Source organism: Chelmon rostratus, chromosome 20 (genome assembly GCF_017976325.1).
Source record: "Chelmon rostratus isolate fCheRos1 chromosome 20, fCheRos1.pri, whole genome shotgun sequence".
Taxonomy (NCBI): Eukaryota; Metazoa; Chordata; class Actinopteri; order Chaetodontiformes; family Chaetodontidae; genus Chelmon; species Chelmon rostratus.
Window position 1 is genome coordinate 20952642 of NC_055677.1, and position 17108 is coordinate 20969749.

The 17108-nt window shown below is 44.0% G+C and overlaps 1 protein-coding gene across 1 annotated transcript; it reads right to left on the minus strand.

Annotated features, from left to right (window-relative positions):
• Positions 1–315: 315 nt before the first annotated feature.
• On the minus strand, positions 316–16204 carry LOC121623750 (kinesin-1 heavy chain-like). Its single transcript, XM_041961183.1, has 26 exons — positions 16079–16204; positions 13923–14010; positions 13734–13807; positions 13516–13620; positions 13363–13411; positions 13205–13260; positions 12654–12741; positions 11272–11396; positions 10930–11034; positions 10656–10801; positions 9588–9736; positions 8769–8968; positions 6662–6730; positions 6152–6358; positions 5914–6057; positions 4172–4360; positions 3824–3941; positions 3632–3687; positions 3450–3559; positions 3269–3370; positions 3125–3185; positions 2274–2345; positions 1565–1669; positions 1207–1420; positions 825–936; positions 316–649 (listed from the first exon to the last, which is right to left on the minus strand). Exons 1-26 carry the CDS (start codon positions 16202–16204, stop codon positions 643–645), a joined length of 2877 nt encoding a protein of 958 aa, XP_041817117.1. The 3' UTR covers positions 316–642.
• Positions 16205–17108: the final 904 nt, after the last annotated feature.

Below are 17108 nucleotides of genomic sequence, written 5' to 3' on the forward strand. Positions count from 1 at the left end.
GGCAAAGCTGACAGACTTACAGGGCAGGTATCAATCTTCCACGTTCTACTGTATATTCAAGCATTTCCACCTCAGCCCGGAAATATTTGCCACAAAACATAATGAATGTGTTACCAAAAACCAAAAGTAAACATAAGCGAACTGTAGCCTGCAGCTATCAGGCATAAATAACATTTGTAGCTACCTCCCACTGAGCCAGAGATAAGAGTGCAGTCCTGGTGTCAAACAACCTCTGGGAAGCTGAGGAGTTCATGTGTTTCTCTGACAGACACTCACCCAGCGAAAAAAACTGCTGCATCATTTTGAACCACTGCAATTTGGAAGGGTTAAGATGGCTTCTTACAATCATCTGCACGTAACAAGCAGAGTCACAGAGAGGTCTCTGTGATCTCCCTCTGCTCTCCACAGCGACAGACACAGTGGGGCAGGGCAAGTGCTGCACTTTGTGTCAGAGGTTCAGTGTTAATGCAAGGAGGTTATGTGTTTTGGTTTCTTTTAGAGCCAGAGGCTATATACATTATATACAGTCTTTGTTGTTTGAAGAATGCTGCACTGGCTCCAGGTAGAAATTCAGTACTTTGGTATGTAATCGTCTCCGGGTCTGCAGCTTAGGCTTCATGTTTGGGTGACCGTGCTCCATCCTCAGGAGCTGTAGGAGGAAACAGAAGAGTCCTTTAATTTACACGTCATCTGTTTGGATGTCTGACCTGGGTAAGGAATACATACGAATACAAAAAGGAAATCTCCAAATGTTTTCTTTAGCCAATCATAGGTGAGTAATCAAGCAGTCCCTGAACTCTGCAGAGCGTGCGTTCTCCTCTCACCTGCTGTTGCCTCCTCCCTTGATGCTCATAGGCTGGTTGTTCTGGATGAGGTTGGACCTGTGGGAGTTCATAGGAGAGGCTCCCGGCAGCTGGCCCGGTCTGATGGGCTTGGCTGGTTTAGACACAGAGGGATGACATGTTAAGTTTAAAGATACATCCGGGGGCAGTTATCCTATCTTAGCATAAGCTAAAGATTTGATTCTTATACATATTCTTTGGCTTTGATCTATTAAAAAACCTCAGAGATTAAATTATTTTGTACTTTTTTCAGAATACTGACTTTAATGCAAATGACTGCATTATTATTGTACACATGTTCTGGATTTTTAGTCCTACGCAAGATATAGCTGCATGCACGTTTGTGTGTGTGTGCGTTGTCCACCTATCTGTGCAGAGGCTCTCCTGCCCATGTTTTTGGGCTTAACAGCATCCTTAATGCGCTCCATCTCTTGCTCGTAGCGGTTACGGTCACGAGCTGCGTTCTCTTTGGCCTCCTTCAGAGCGGTCTCCAGGGCTTTGACCCGCTCAGCAGTGGCCCGCAGGCGCTTCTCCATTTTAGGAATCTCCCCGCGAAGGTCGGCGTTGTCCCGTAGCAGCTACAGAAGCCAAAGAGATAATGCAAAGAGTGAGAGGACATGCACAGCGTGTCGCTTTCAGACACAAAATCTGATGTAAGTCTCCTCTGTGATTCGTTTAGGGAGGAAGCACTGAGGCGACCGTGTGTTTGTGCATGTTTTTACCTGCTTGTGCACTTTGGAGAGCTCCGTGAGGTTGTTCTCCAGGAAGCAGATCTTCTGTTTCTGTGCGGTGCTGCCTTCATTGTCCTCTGAGTCCCCCTGACCCTTCTGCTCAAGCACAACGCACAGCTTTATCTGTACACTGACCTTACTCCAGGTCTGACCTTTGCATTCATTCATCAACCCACCTGTGTACTGATTTGTCGCAATGAGTTCTTTCAGCCTAGCATCTGTAACCGAAACCCCTGAATCCAAAGCATCCCATGTGTGGCTAAATGAGATGATAAGCAGCAGATTTAGATGGGTACAGCACCATGGCTCATTCTGTGTCTTCCAGGAAAGCCTGCGTGCCCTTTGTTTATCTCATCAAGCCTCAGCCTGAGGGCTGGAGATGAGCGCCACGCTGAGGGCCTGGGTCCCTAATTTACAGCTGCTACCTTTGAAGAATCACATGACCTACTTATCGCAGACGCTCTCTGTTGTGCTACCCGGATTCATTAAAATTTCATCATGGTGCAAATTAAATAGAGTGCAGCCGCCGCACGAGCGAAATATGGATCTGTGTGTCTCACTGCAGGTAAACGGCATGGTCGGGACACCAAGAGCTCATATGATATTTCACTTGATAGGAGATTAAATCACACACAAAACCGGATCACAGGCTACAGTGATAATGGACCATGAGCTACTTACACAGTGTCAGGAGCTTTACCTTTTTGAGTCTCGTGGCCAGGTCTTGGACAAAAAGCCTCCTGAGGTTGTGGAGGGTCTGCAGCTCTCGGGCCTGTGTGAATGCAAAGAATCCCAGCACAGACATTACAAGGCTGGTTCACCCAAGTTACACCCCAATGCTGTCCAGGGTTTGAGGCATCTCCCCCGATACAAGCACAGTCAGCTCACAGCTCCGTAGATAAAATGGAAAACAAGACTCTCAGAACAGCATTTAGCCATCAGGTGGATTGATGTTACCTCCTCTACTGCCTGTCACTTTAGAGAAGGCAATCAATCAGTTACCTGTCTGCTGCATGCTGGTATAGAAAAAGTGATCCAGTCACATATAAAGGTGTGACTGAAGCTGCTTTAACACCAGCCACAGTCCCTTTGAATTCTTCCAGCTGTGAGAAGCTCCTCCATTTCCTTTGAGCATTGCATTGTGGGAGAACCGTGTACATCAACAGCACAATAAAAAAAGTTTTCAGGATACTGTTATTATTATTATTATTAGTGATGATAGTTTACTTAATGGTTGTTTCAAATCAGCTACAGAATAAAGGCAAAAGGCCAAATAAATCCTTCAAAAATAAAGAATCTGAAGAATTAGTGTGTTGTATGGAATAGGCCGATAGTTCGTTAGTGTATTTCACTCATTTGCACTAAACAAACATCATTAAAAGAGCATCCCGATAGTTTTGGGTGCGCCAGTTATGTTTTCGTACTTGCTGGGGGTCACAGCATTGAAAATTTGAACGATCAAGAGTGATTGGAGCATTGTTTCTGGCTAGAGATGTTGCAGCTTCATGGATGAAACCTTTACAGATTTAAATGGACATGCCAGTAACTGACCACAGTCTCCTCCAGTCCCTTCAGGTCCTGTCTGGCCTGCTCCCGCCTGTCCTGCTGCACCCTGCACAAAGTAAGCCGGATGTTACTCACTGCACACGGTGTAATGGGACACAGGCTGCGGTGGACTATACGTAGAGGCATTACGTGAGCTCCTGCAGCTGGCGGCTTTTCTCCTGGTCGGCAGCCTTGAGCTTCTCGTGCTCCGCCCTCAGCCTCTCCTGCTCCAGCATGATCTTCTGGTTCAGACTACACAGATGTCACAGTATCAGCGCTGAGCTATCAGTCACATTTAGAGAGAGAGGTGTATGTCGGTGTTGCGTCTTACTCCTGCAGCTCTGTGATGAGTTTCTCCTTGGTGTCCAGCTCGTCTCTCAGGCTGCTGATCTGCTTCTGATGGATCCCTCTGTGAGACTGGATCTGCTTCTCCACAGCGTCCTGAAGACACACGAGCAAACAGCTGTAGCCACAACTTCTATCTGGACCGGGGACAGCTTAGTGGCACAGTACCTTGACTTCAGTGGCAGACTGGACCTCATTCTCCTTCTCCATGGTGTTGACTTTGCCTGGAAGGACACAAAAAATAGCTTTACAACTGACTACATACATTTGCTTAAAATCTGAGCCTCTATCAAACAGTTTTTCTCATTTTTCAACAAGCTCTGGAGTCAGACATGAAAGGGTGAAGTCGGCTGTGCTCACCTTGGGCATTGATCCTGACTATTTCCTCGTTGAGAGAGTCCACATTTTCCTCCAGCTGTCTTTTCTTCTGCTCCACATTCTGGAGGGAGTCTGTCAGGGACTTGATCTTAGCTTCATACTGGAAATGAAAAAGACATGAAAACGATTAGAAACTGTCACGAGCGATTAAAACTCACGACGGTTCTTTTTAAACCCCGAACAAACAGGACATGAAAAAAAACCCATCAACTTATTAATCTGCTGTTTGATGGATAAACACGTGATCTGCCGTTCGAATTAACTGCCACATTTGTCACTATGGTGACAGTCTCCATGACAGCAGAGGCAGCGGTGGTGAGCAGCAGTTACCTGGGAGATGCGGAGCTGGCAGGCAGTCAGCTCCACCTCCATCTCCTCCATCTTCTGGGAGCGCTCGGCCTGGGTGCTCTCCAGCTGTTTGCTGCGCTTCACCATCGTCTTCACCTCTGACTTCATCTTGCTGATGTAGAGACGGGCCACGGTGAACTCCTCATCAATGAGACCGCTGCTCTCTTGTTGCTGAGAGGAAAACGAAGTCATGAGGCCTCAGAGGATGTGCTTATAGCTATAAGTGACAGTGAGGAAGAGTTTTAACTGAACACCACTGACTAACCATCACATCTAAATAAACAGAAAGCCCCTTCTACAGAAACCAAGCTGCATCAACTTCAAGGGGAAACACATTAATTGATTGTTTGGTCTGTAAAGTGTAAGAAATAGTGGATACCTTCAAATTGTTTTGCCTGACCAACAGGCGAAACAGATTTCTAAATTACAGTAATTTAAAACAGAGCAAAGCAGCAAATCCTCACACTGGAGAACTGGAACCATTAAGCATTTCAAATCAGTTGGAATCAATTAGCAACACTGCTTTTAATTTCCTGTCAATGGATGAACTCATTAGTGGGCTAATTCGTCCTGTGACTTTGAGCGTTACTGGCAGCACAGTTTTCCCGACAGGTGACCTCGGACATGTGCAGTGCGCAAAATAGTAATGCAAAGGATAAGAGACAGTGGAGGACTTCCACTCTAACACCTCACCGCATGCTGGAGTTACACAAGGTTAAATTCCCACTTGGAACTTCAGCCATTTATAAAGTAGAGGTATTGTACAACGTTTCCACAAGAGATACTCGACCTATCCCTTCTGCTGAGGCACGCAGTTTAAAATAGGCTGGGCATGATTTGAACCCTCCAGCTGCGAATAGACTAGAAACTGAAACCTGTGCAAAATGAAACTGTTGTCAAACTGCTGTTGAACACAGCTCTGTCGACATGTGTCAGTGCACTCACTTGAACTTGAAGTGTGTCCAAAATAACACTCTACAGCAGTGGGTTTGCTGCTGGATAAGAGGATGCTCTCACTCCATACCTGCACGATCGCATTTCTCCATAAAACTAGAACATCAATCCATCAGTAGATCGACAGACAGCGATCGAGCATGAATGCTGAACATTTGCTGGATCCAGCTGGATTTGCAGCTTTTCTCTGTTTCTTAAATTTGTATGTTTTAGACTGTTGGTCGGACCAAACAAGCAAGCTGAAGATGTCACTTGGAGCTCTGGGGAAATGTGAAAACACGTTTTTCACATTTCACTGACATTTTATAGACTTAACAATCACAAAGCAAGCAAAATGATTAATCATGGAGCTGAACACAAGTCACTGATCAGTCGGTCAACAGAAAAACACAATGCAATGCAAAAAATAGCCTGGTTTAAGCTTCTTAATTCTGAGGATTTACTGCCTTTGTTGGTTAATTATGGTAATAAAATGAACGTGTTTTGGGGTTTTGAACTCTTGGCTGGACAAAACAAACAATACAATGAAGACGCCTTGGACGGAAAATTGTAAAGGGGCATTTTTCACTATTTCTGACACTTTGTAAACTAATGTACTAAATGAACTAAATGACAATAATACTTGTAAGTATCACTTGGATATTTGATCCATTGAAGGAAATCAGTGTGTCATTTTTGCTCCAACAGACCATTGTCGCTCAGACAAAAGGTCAGTTTGTTCTTTGTTTCTAGTAAGTTCACAACAGTACACCATCGCCACGACTGGTAACCTTAATGTCGTTGCTTCCCACGGCAATGCCTATCTCCGCCAGGTCTTTCAGCAATGATGACATCATCTCAGTGACCCTCTTCTTCTGGTGGTTGGTCATCTCCTTCAGCTTCTGGAGTTCAGAGTCAATGGATGCCAAGGAGCTCTGTTGGTGGATGAAAACATCAATAAATACACACCAGGCAAGGTGATCCTGTGTACTCAGTGTCATCATTTCCACTGCCTTTACATAAAAGTACCGATTTCTCATTCAGCTCCTCACTGAGAGCCTCAAACTCTTTTGCTTTGTCCTCAACCTCCTGACTCTTCTGGTCGTAGTTGACGGCCAGTTCCTCCAGGGCCTGCAGCACCTCCTTCACCTCCTCCTTAGATGCTTCGTTCTCCGCTAGCAGCCGGTTTAGTTCTGTTTGCAGGGTGTCGTGATCGCGGCGGGAGGAGGATAAGAGCTACGGGTGAGGACAGGGAGTGAAGGTAAGACAGCGATGCTCAGTCTAGGCAGGGGATGGGAAGAGAGTAAAGCCTGAAATTCATGCCATGAATCTAATAAATACATTTCCGTCCAGCTAAAACCCCTCATGTGTTCAATCTGCAAGGAGCCAGCACTGCCCACTGAGGGTGAGCTACAGTCCGACCTCTCCTGCAGGGCTACTAATGGTCTGCTATCAGCTGTCAGAATGGGTTTGTGCTAACAGGAATGGCTGGAGGGCTGAGACGCAATGGGGGGATTGGGGAAGGGGGAGTTGTGTCACCTCCTCCTGGTCCAACATCTGTTGTTTCAGCTCCTCCACCAACTGAGACTGCTGGTTGATCTCATCGTCCTGGAGGAAGGGAAGGACGGTGGAGAGAAGAGAGCAAAAGAAATAAAATAAGATTTCACTTCATTTCCACTTCAACCAGAGGCAATACTGAAGAGCAGCCAATCACGCCATCTGCTGACCAACACAAATACTGCATGGAACTGCGTGAACAGTATAGAGACAAATCGAGTTAATGCTTGCAATATTAGCTAGATCTAAATATCAAACAAGAAACATCATCTATAATATTCCATTTTAACATTATTATATTATTTATCTGAATTTAATAGTAATTATTTACAGGATTAATAATCCAGCACCGTAATGTCAGATGATAGGCTCCAGCCCCCCCGTGACCCTGCAAAGGATTCAGCGGTGTATAGATGGATGGATGTAATGTCAGATGATGTGGCTTTGGAGCAGTTTGATTGTGACATGATGCATGGACATCGCAATGGTGTAATATTCATGACGCTCATTGAAAATAGTTTCACTAAATACAGCTATAGTGTGAAACCTTTATGTGAGGCAGACGGTGAGAAGCATCCATTAGCTAATGAAGCAGGCAGGTTTAAAGGTCTCCCCACACTGGAATAGCTATGTTTGTTATATGACTCAGACGAGACTGAAGAGGAATCCCAGTTTATATTTTATTGCTCAATATATGATGAAAGGCTAGACTTTTCCTGTACTTGGATGGTTTTAGCTGTATTTAGTTGGTTAAGGTATATTCTTCTCTCACAAATGTTGTTTTATCATCATAATGGTATATTAAGACGTTGCTTTGCAAGCCACTAATAAATGTCAAGTCGAACCGAACTTGAATCGAATGAATGGCATTTAAAAGCCGTTTTGTCTTAACGTATATCCAAATGTGATCGTGTGAGGTATCGTCTGTTGTCTGCTGGGTTGCACTGCCCAACACACCTTTCCCTCAACTTAACATGATTGGCTGATGGATTCAAAGTACATCCATCATCAGGAAGGTGAAAAACTGAGCTGGTGCACACTTTACAGAACATAGTGTTAGAGCTGGGAAAGGATACAGAGTCATTCCAAGTGAAAAGGCTGAAGTTCAAGTGAAGCTGATGCATAGTACAGGATAATTAAAGAATACAAACACATCAAGTCTAAAGGGGTGTGGGGTTACGTGTATTCACAATCCTTTAAAACCATTATCATCCCATTGAGAATCACTTACTTGCAATACATTTTCATCTACATGTACTGGTACCTAACATATAGCATACAGCCATATGTCACTTGAGAAATCAGAACAGACACAGTGGATAAGTGTATGTCATGTGCAGCACATTAACACATTACTACCATAATATATTAATGTTAAAGGTGCCCTGTAGAGTGTTCTGGTAAAAAAAAAAACAAAAAAACAACAGAAGTTGTTTACATGAAGTTAAGTTACCCACCAAAAACAAGTTGCGTGCATCCTTGAGATCTATCAAACATGCTGAAAGCATATCCTTCCTCCTAAGCATGAGCATTTGCAAAGCAGATTCTGCTTCGTTTACATCCATGTTCACGAGCTTAAAGTCTTATTCTCTGCCTTTGCTGGCACACTGTTGCATATCCTGGCTTGTTACTGCCACCTGTAGATCAGTGGAAGACTGTGAAACCATTAACAGGAATGTGGAAAGTGGCGTAAAAAAAACGCTGCAAAGCACCACTAGAGGCCAAAAACTCCACAGGGAATCTTTAACATATTTTTATTTCATAAATGTGATATGTTGTAACTCATTTATTAATGAAAAGAGTCATATATTTTTGTCATATTTAATATCTTAGGGTTCTGTTATATATTAACGCATGATCGTGCTTAACGTTTTGATGTATTGTCCAATTCAGAATTTGCTGTCCCCTGAGATTAATGACATTTTTCTGACCTGACCTATTAAAGCATGCTACAGGCATGGACACTCCTGTGGGTCAATACACTGCAACAATCACGCTTGGTGTGTGCACACCATAAACAAGTCCACTCCTTTGAGGTCATGAGAGGTGTGAACAGTCAGTAAACGGCGTGCAGAGGACTTTCCCTTACCTTGTCGTCCAGCTCTTTGTAGAGCTTGGCCATCTCAGCCTCACACTTCTGTTTCTCTGCATCGGTGAGTTTGGCTCCGGGGAGGGTGCTGAGGGCAGGCTGGGGTTGTGTCTTATCATTGTTGAGCGCAGTGTCCAGGGCCTGGACCTCCGCTTTGGCCTTCTCCTTATCAAACTGTTCCTCAGCTGGCACACTCTCTCCTGCAGGGGGCAGCAGAGCGGGACATCAGTTCAGTCTGTGTGGGGGGTTTGGGACACATCCCCTCCCTCCTGCATCACTCCTTCAAGCAAAGCTTTGTTTTAAGAAGGAGACCTGTGACAAATCTAGATTTCTCAAGTCTATAGATTTGCGTAAGGCAGATCATGCACATTTTTTAAAGAGTCATTTTTATGGCATCACTGCTATAAAAACAAAGGATTCTTTCTTTAGGCATGTCCTTTTCAAGCCCAGAATAGCACCAGTGTGTTATTCAGCTCTGACAAACTGAGACAAGGATTCTTTGGAGTTTTTCATCTCATCCAAACCATTACAAACCAGTGGACTGATCATCTTTCATTTACACGCACATATGGAAGATTCCTACACTGTAATCCAATTAAAAATCTATACTTCAGAACATATTTTGCTGCTTGTCAGTTCTTTAAGCTGACAAATATAAAACAAGGCCAAATTCTGCTCAGTTATTCTTAAAACATCTCAAATCTTATGTAGCACATAACACAGATGCTCTTTTTCCACACATTTCCACAAAAGCACACGGTGCCTTCCAGGACTAATGTAGCATCAAAGCGAGGCGTTGCGGGGCAGCGTGGTCCTCACCGCTCCTCCAGCGGTTGAGCTCGGTCTCCAGCCAGGTGACGGTGTTCTTCAGCGTCTTGTTCTTCTCCTTCTCTTTCTCCCACTTGCTCTTCCACTGCTCGGCGGTCAGCTCCACATTCAGACACACCGTGTTCTTGACGGTCTTCGCCCTGGTGAGACAGCGAGGTGAGACAATGGCAGTGCACCGCCAGCCCAGCCACTGAAAGACTGGTTTCACTGCAGGGCCGGTTTCACAGTCTTTGTTTCTCCACATTTTATCATTAAGAGGGTATTCGGGCCATTGAGGGATGTCAGGGGTGAGACACCCAGCCCCCCGTGCTCTATCAAATTTGTAAAAAATGTCTTACCTAATTTTTACTGCAGACAACCATGTGATTTCTCAAGAGCAAGTTTTTCCATTTCGGCATTAAATGTACATAGTTCAACATTTTGGAAATCTTTGCTTAATTGCTTAGAGTTAGATGAGAATCGACAGCACTCTCATGTCTATAGACTATACATGAAGCTACAGTCAGCAGGTGGTTAACTAGCGTAGTAAAAAAAAACACTGGGAGTAGGGAGAGGAGTAGGACCCTCGTTGGCTTCCTGAACAGACCAGGCCAAGTATCGGGCGCACAGACAGGCCTTTGTCTGCGTGCCCGATGATTCAGGAGAGTGCTGCTGTTACCTTCAAAACTTCACAGAACTGCTACAATTTTCATCCCATCTCCTCGACTCCATCTGTAATTTCTACCACTGCAGTGGAAATGTGAAGTCTGACATGTACTACAGGCAGCATCTGTACTTTTTACAGCAGAAGCTTTACAATTTTTGCCAAAGGATGAGATATGCTGGACTAATGAAGTGGACTGTTTGTCACACATGATGACATGGATTTATTTATGAGTTTCTTTGTCAGTGTTTTTATGAAAGTCTGTGCTTCCACTATCAGACACATTTATTTATGGCGGCCCATTGATGTCACAGTGATCCCGAGCCTTGTGTTACCTTACATCAAAATGATTCTCATGATGTCAATGTGCTGCAGTATCAGCATCTCTGTGTGTGTGTGTGTGTGTGTGTGTGTACCTCTGTCCAAACTGCAGCGTGGTCCTGGTCTCCGCGTCATTGAAAGAGGAGGGTGAGCAGCAGATGACCATGGTGGTCCGACAGTTCCCTCCCAGGGAGTCCTGCAGGATCCTGGTCATCTTACTGTCTCTGTATGGCACATAGCTCTGACAGAGGACACAAGTTAGAATCCACATGGAGCTCCGACTGAGATCACTGATCAACAGCCATCAATATTTCCACATTTCATTTTAGCTATACTAGGTTTGTCCCACAGGAAGTGTGACAGTCTCACCGAGCCCTCTGCCAGAGCCGCAATGACGATCCCCAGTGAAGACAGGGATTTGTTGATCATCTTGGCCTCATCCAGCACTGTGCCCTCTGCTCCAGTTTTCCCCACCTTTGAAACACACAAACACAGGAGAGCTCTCACAGTGAGACTGGAACCAGACTGTTTTACACTGTTAATGCTACCACTGATTGCTCTGCACATATAACACTATAACCATCACAATCTGGTCATGGTTCTCCTGACAGTGAAAAACTACAATAAATAAGATGATGGCGAAGCGTAATGAACAATGAATAACGGGACAGAGACAGAGAGGTGGAGGACGAGTGCAGGATGGAAACATACCTTCTCACTCCCAGCCAGATCGACGAGGTAGAGCTTGCCGGTAAGTTTATGTCCAGTCTGAGTGTTTTCCTGCTTGATGTTGATGAGGAAGATGCTGTGACTCCTGGAGCTGTGCTCGTTCATGTCTGTCACACACACACACACACACACACACACACACACACACACACACACACACAGACACACACACACACACACACGCACCATGAGCACTGGGCTAATCATATGTTAATAGTATAATTTATTAATGATACTGTAATTATTTATAATGACATTAATAAACACATTAATGTTTAATATTAATCAAATATTGATTAATATTACATTGAACACCTTCATTTTCCAAAGATGTTTGTCTTATTTCTTATTTTTGTCCATTTCTTTGCCATTAACCATTACTGTGTATAACTGAGTGCTAAACCTCATCTCCTACAACATTGCAGTAAGAACGTTTCAGCCTGTTTTAAACAGAATTCAAGAATATTCTAGACTCGAGTGTCCATACAAAGAATAAAGCAGCAGAATCAAGCCATGCCTGATTCAAGCCTGATTTGCACAAGAAACCAGCTGAAATAATCTTACTGCACCGGCAGGGTGGTTAACTAAATCAGACATTAGGGACTGAATTACAGACAAAAGCTACATGATGGTGATGATAGCAGTGTTGAAAGGCACAGTTATTAGAGTGGAATGCTAAGGAAGCTGATGGCTCTCCCAACTGACACATGTGGATGCACTGATGTGTCACATGCAGCATATGGGCACAGAACATATTGGCCTAAAGTGACACACACTTCAAACATGAAGATAAGTTAACTGGTTATGGTACTGAGGAGGAGTTCTGTCAAGTCTGAGAAAATAACCCTGACGATGTCACAGTGATGTCATCAGGGTGATCTCAGCATGGGCTTGGAGACCACAAATTTCTATGACAGCAAGTGTTATAAACCGAACTTTGAACTTTGAAAGGTATGGGTGTTTACCAGTTGCATTATGGGAAATGTATGATTCAGCATCGGTGCAGCTTGTCCAATCAATTTTGACCATAATTTCTGTCTCTCACAAGTCTGACACATTAATGGACCTACTGGTAATTAGTCTTCTTGAGAGTGTCTTCTTCTGAGTTGGGGGACTAACATTTAATTTTAGAAAACAGTGCATTAAAACAGTAATTTGTCACAAAGCCAAGCTTCCAGGATTAGAAATGCTTAGAGTGTATTATGAGACATGTCTATTTTCACTCCCCTTTTCCTTCTCATTTGGTTGTGTGGGGAGCAAAGACAGTGTCCTGGCTGATGGGAGTCTTGCTGCAGTCAGGAGACTGGGTGAGGTTGAACCCATGAGCAGCAGTCACACTGAAGGCATTCAGTGTATGAACTCACTTGTGACAGCCACGCTTCGGTTGTTTTTGCCGTCCTCTATGGTGTCCATGACCTCGGTGGGGCTGCACACAAACCGCTCGGTACACCCCTGAGGAGTAAACATGCAATCACAAGGAAGCGCTGTGTTCAACAGGCCCACAGCAGGCTGGCTATACAGGGAGACGATTATCAGCTGAGGACACCATGACATCCTTCATCTGATTACTTCATTTTCTCAGTGTTTCTAACATCTCTCTTCATTCTTCCATTGAATTACATCAAATGTATAGTTGAGAGCAATATGAAAGAAAAAAAAATCCCAATTCATTAAACACAATATTTGTACAAGTCTGTATTGAGCACATTATGTAAGGTCTACCATCATCTCATCCTGCAGATCACAGTTGTGCCATTTTTTTTATTTTTAAATATATTCTCCAGTTGTAGCAAATGCATCACAACTGGCTGGGACAAACTTGTGACTGAGCAATTGTGGAACTTAATTAGAAACAATCAAATGCTGCACTAAAATGACATTTGTCAACATGAGAATAAAGCCCTGTGCGTGTCACCTTGACATACGGCACTCTGTTCTTGTCCTCGTGCACAGAGAGGTTGGTCTTTGTAACTGTGGAGGAGAAGGACAGTAAACATCAAGTGTGAATGAATCATCTGGTTTGCATCAGGGACTGAAAGATAAAGACAGAGAGCAAGAGAGCCAAAAACATACCATCCAACAAGTCCCTGATTTTGTCCAAATAGACTTCAAAATACGAAACCTGCAAAGCCAAAGCTTCCAGTGAGACCTCACCAACATTACGTCGTGAGCAGTACTTCCTGATATTTCAAAGCACCTGTGCAGCTGGCTGTGATGTAGACATACTTTGATATGAAACTCCAGGTTCTGATCCATGGAATAAATGTAGTTGAAGATGTCTTGGACAATTCTGGGGATGACACCCATCATTTCTGGGTCATGGAGTTTTCCCTTTGGGAGATAATAAATGAAAAAATATAAACAAGACAGGATGGAATTTCAGGCTTTTCAGTCACTATCTTTAGCATTTTTGTCCTGTGGTAGAAGCTGATAATTTATATTACCTCCATAGTGTGTGTTTTGCCGGATGATGTCTGCCCATAGGCGAATATAGTCCCATTGTAGCCCTCCAGAACATCTGTACGCATCGAGACAAAGGAAAAACACATTTAGTGTTGAGGTCTAAGCTGGTATTTCCAGGGTTTTAGTGCGTCACCCACAGGCAGCCATCTTTACTCTAGTGTATATCTTACCTCTGACAATCTTCTGAGCCACAGCGTTGTAGAACTGCTCCTGAGTTGTATTGGACTGGAACACACGGTCAAAGTAGTACGGTTTCCCCTGTGGCGAGGAGGCGCAGTGATCAGTAGCATGTGCCAACATGAATTTCTATATTGCTCCACATTACTCCACTGCATGTTAGCAATTCAACTGGGCAGGTAGAATATTCAGACTTGTACAATTACTCTCTGTCCTCTAAAATGAGGAAGTAACACAGGGCTCAGTTTGACAATTCATGTGCACAAATTAATTAACAAATTAATAAACAATCAAACACTAGCTAACATGCTTTTAGATTCTCAGCCAGTGTGACTGATAAAGTGAGTGACGTGTCCTATCTGAATACTAAATGCCTGTGAGTGGCTGGTGTAGAGAGTGTCTGTGTGTCTTAGATCTGAGAGGAACAGATTGGTATGAACCACTTGGGACTCAGAGACATAATGATTATGTTGTAGTGTTGCGTCTTGCATTAGGCAGCCGTTCAGTCAAGTTGATGCAGAAGACAGCATGAGACCCGAGAACAACAGATGTTGAAAAGGGCAGCAATTATAAGAGCTGGACTCGAGGGGCACGAGAGCTAAAAGGGTGTTAAACTCAGTATTGAGCTCCATCTCTTGTGTAGAGTAAGAAGAAAACCAGAGACATGCACAATACTGCAACAACTCAGCCATTCCAATGAGAGTGAGCCATCACACTGCTCTCCCATTGGCTGCTACACACAGCAGGTAACAGTTGCATTTAAAACTGCACTTAATACTGTTTCATATAGATTTCATCCGCTCAATCCGTCTGCCTCCAAATAAGAGACAAAGTACAAACACTTTGCAGCAAAGCAGACTCCCTTCAGCATCACATGGGAGCAGTGTCATTTGTACAGTAACAGAACAGAGCCTGATGCTGGAGCAGGCACTGTACAAGCATGGAGGGAGTGACTTTATCAGGCTTCTGCTTCCTGCAGAATCTGCGTCCTGGTATTGGTCAAGCCTGCAGTCTCAGTTGATGCTAATAGCTTAGCAGCAGCAGTCTGCAGGTAAGTGAGAGCAGCTCAGTCTCTCTCTGTTCAGTCATGAAGATACTCTTTGACACCGAGTTGAAATATCAAGGATGTATTACACAAACTTAGATTGTGGGAAACCACCACAAACACAAGCACAAAATTCTCTTACTCCCCTAGACTTGTCCATCAGGGTCAGGGTTATGGATTAATATTACTGCTGCATTAATGTCTTGCATTTTACTGCTGTGGATGTTTATGGTTGTACTATTTTAACCAAATTTTAACCAGCCTAAGATTTATCTGTGCTTATTGCTAACATGTTAGCGTGTTAGCATTACCATGACTCTGTGCAAAGACATTAGCATGCTAGGGTAAGCATTAACCTCAAAGTTCTGCTGAGGCTGCTGAAGTGCAGGTGAATCTGGAGCTGAAGACGTAGATTGAACCGATGAAGTTCAGTTAAAACGGACAATTTTCAGCTTGACTTGTTAAAGTCGAGACTGATCCAGGCTGAGAAAAGTCTGACAACGTCCAGCTGGCACTGACAGACCGACACAGATGTCTTTTGTCTTCTTCTTTCGAGAGACGTCTGTGCGTAAAAGCGCAAAAGACATCCAGATGAGCTTGGTTACGCGCGGCTCTGTCAACCCCCTGGACAACCTACTAAATATGAGCTACACCTCAATGAATGTCAAAAAAGTACTGAAGCACAACACAACTCGAACAAGTGTTGCAGCAAGCAAGAAAAAGACGAGAAAGGAACTGTTTGTGTCATAACTCTGCGTTAAAGTTCTCTCTTTACAGCTCAAGTGACACCAAGTGGTTCAGAAAATGTGTTTAATCATATTATCAGGAGTGTTGTTGATTAGCAAAAACACACTCGATTGTTAGAATTGTCAAATATTTCACATATACAACCAGCTGCTGTCTTAAAGGTGTGTTTGGTTTTTGTGACTCCAAAGAGACACTAAAGACCAAAACTGAGAGCGACATCTATCATAATCGATACAGCAAAGAATACTTAAACAGATATTTCTTTATTGATAATGTTGTGGCTTTCACTGACTGGAGAATGTTTGCTGAGTTCAGCTTGTCCTCTGATCCTAGAGCTGCACAGGGCAGCACACTCACCGCAATCTGCACACAGTCATCTCCTTGGAACTTCGGGATGTACTTGTCTCCCCGGGCCACCTCCGAGCTGTTCAGCGGCCTGAAACGGCACACCACCTTGATGCAGGTCTCCGCCGCGTCCGTCATCTCCGCCGCGGTGGATGGATGGAGCGCTCCGTCCTCCCGTTACAGCGCGACAGCTGCGGAAACTAAAGCAGCGGGCGGCCTCGAACTGAGACGTTTCAGCTGAGCAGGAGGCCGCGTTCAAGTAGTCCTCAAATATTCCCACTAGAATATTAACGTTGGCGCACCTGAAGCTGCCAGTTACAGCGCGTCAAGAAGCTCAGCTGCTTCAGTCAAACCGGATATAAGGCGCGTTGTCTCCAAAATAAAGTTAAAAATGTGAATTTCAGCAATATGAATTTGTACTACATGTTTTTAGGTAGAACTTGAAAAGAAAGAAGGATGCAAGGCGTCCACTGTGATGCTCTGAATGAATAAAAATCCAGCGGTTTCAGGGCGGGACTAAAGAACTGTCCTATGAATAGAGAAGTCACACAGGCCTGCAGGAGCTGAGACACAACAGTTTATTGATCACTGACTGTCTCTTTGCTTGTGGTGTTTGATAGTGATCAAAGGTCAAGAGTAGCTTAAGATTTAAGAGCTGTTTTAGTAGAAACTGAGTTTAGTTTTCCTGGATTCCCTTTCATAGAAAGGCCCAAGTGTCCTTCAGTGCAGTGCTTCATTACACTGTACATCAGACAGATTACATCACATTATGTCCACCTGTTCTTGCAAAATGCTTTATTTTACCTGAATCACTGCACCTGTAAGTTTTACCTGACGTTTGTGCTAAGACATACGACCACTGACAGCAACATCCACACACTGTATTTCATGATCTACGCTCTCTTAGTGTCACTGCCTGTCCATATGCACCTTTTCAAACGACCACCAGAAGCTGTCAGCTCATGGAAACAGGACACACACTCCATCAGAGAATGAGTGTGTTGAAGACAGGCAGAGGGTGTTTTGTGGTGTGTGTGTACTG

What these genes read in the sequence shown, in the direction of transcription:
- LOC121623750 (XM_041961183.1), bottom strand. Translation starts at nt 16,204, where the DNA reads ATGACGGACGCGGCGGAGACCTGCATCAAGGTGGTGTGCCGTTTCAGG. An exon ending in ACAGAGTGCCGTATGTCAAG is followed by an intron (nt 12,742 to 13,204) that starts GTGACACGCACA and finishes TTTACTCCTCAG; the next exon opens with GGGTGTACCGAGCGGTTTGT. An exon ending in CTCATCACAGAGCTGCAGGA is followed by an intron (nt 3,371 to 3,449) that starts GTAAGACGCAAC and finishes ACATCTGTGTAG; the next exon opens with TCTGAACCAGAAGATCATGC.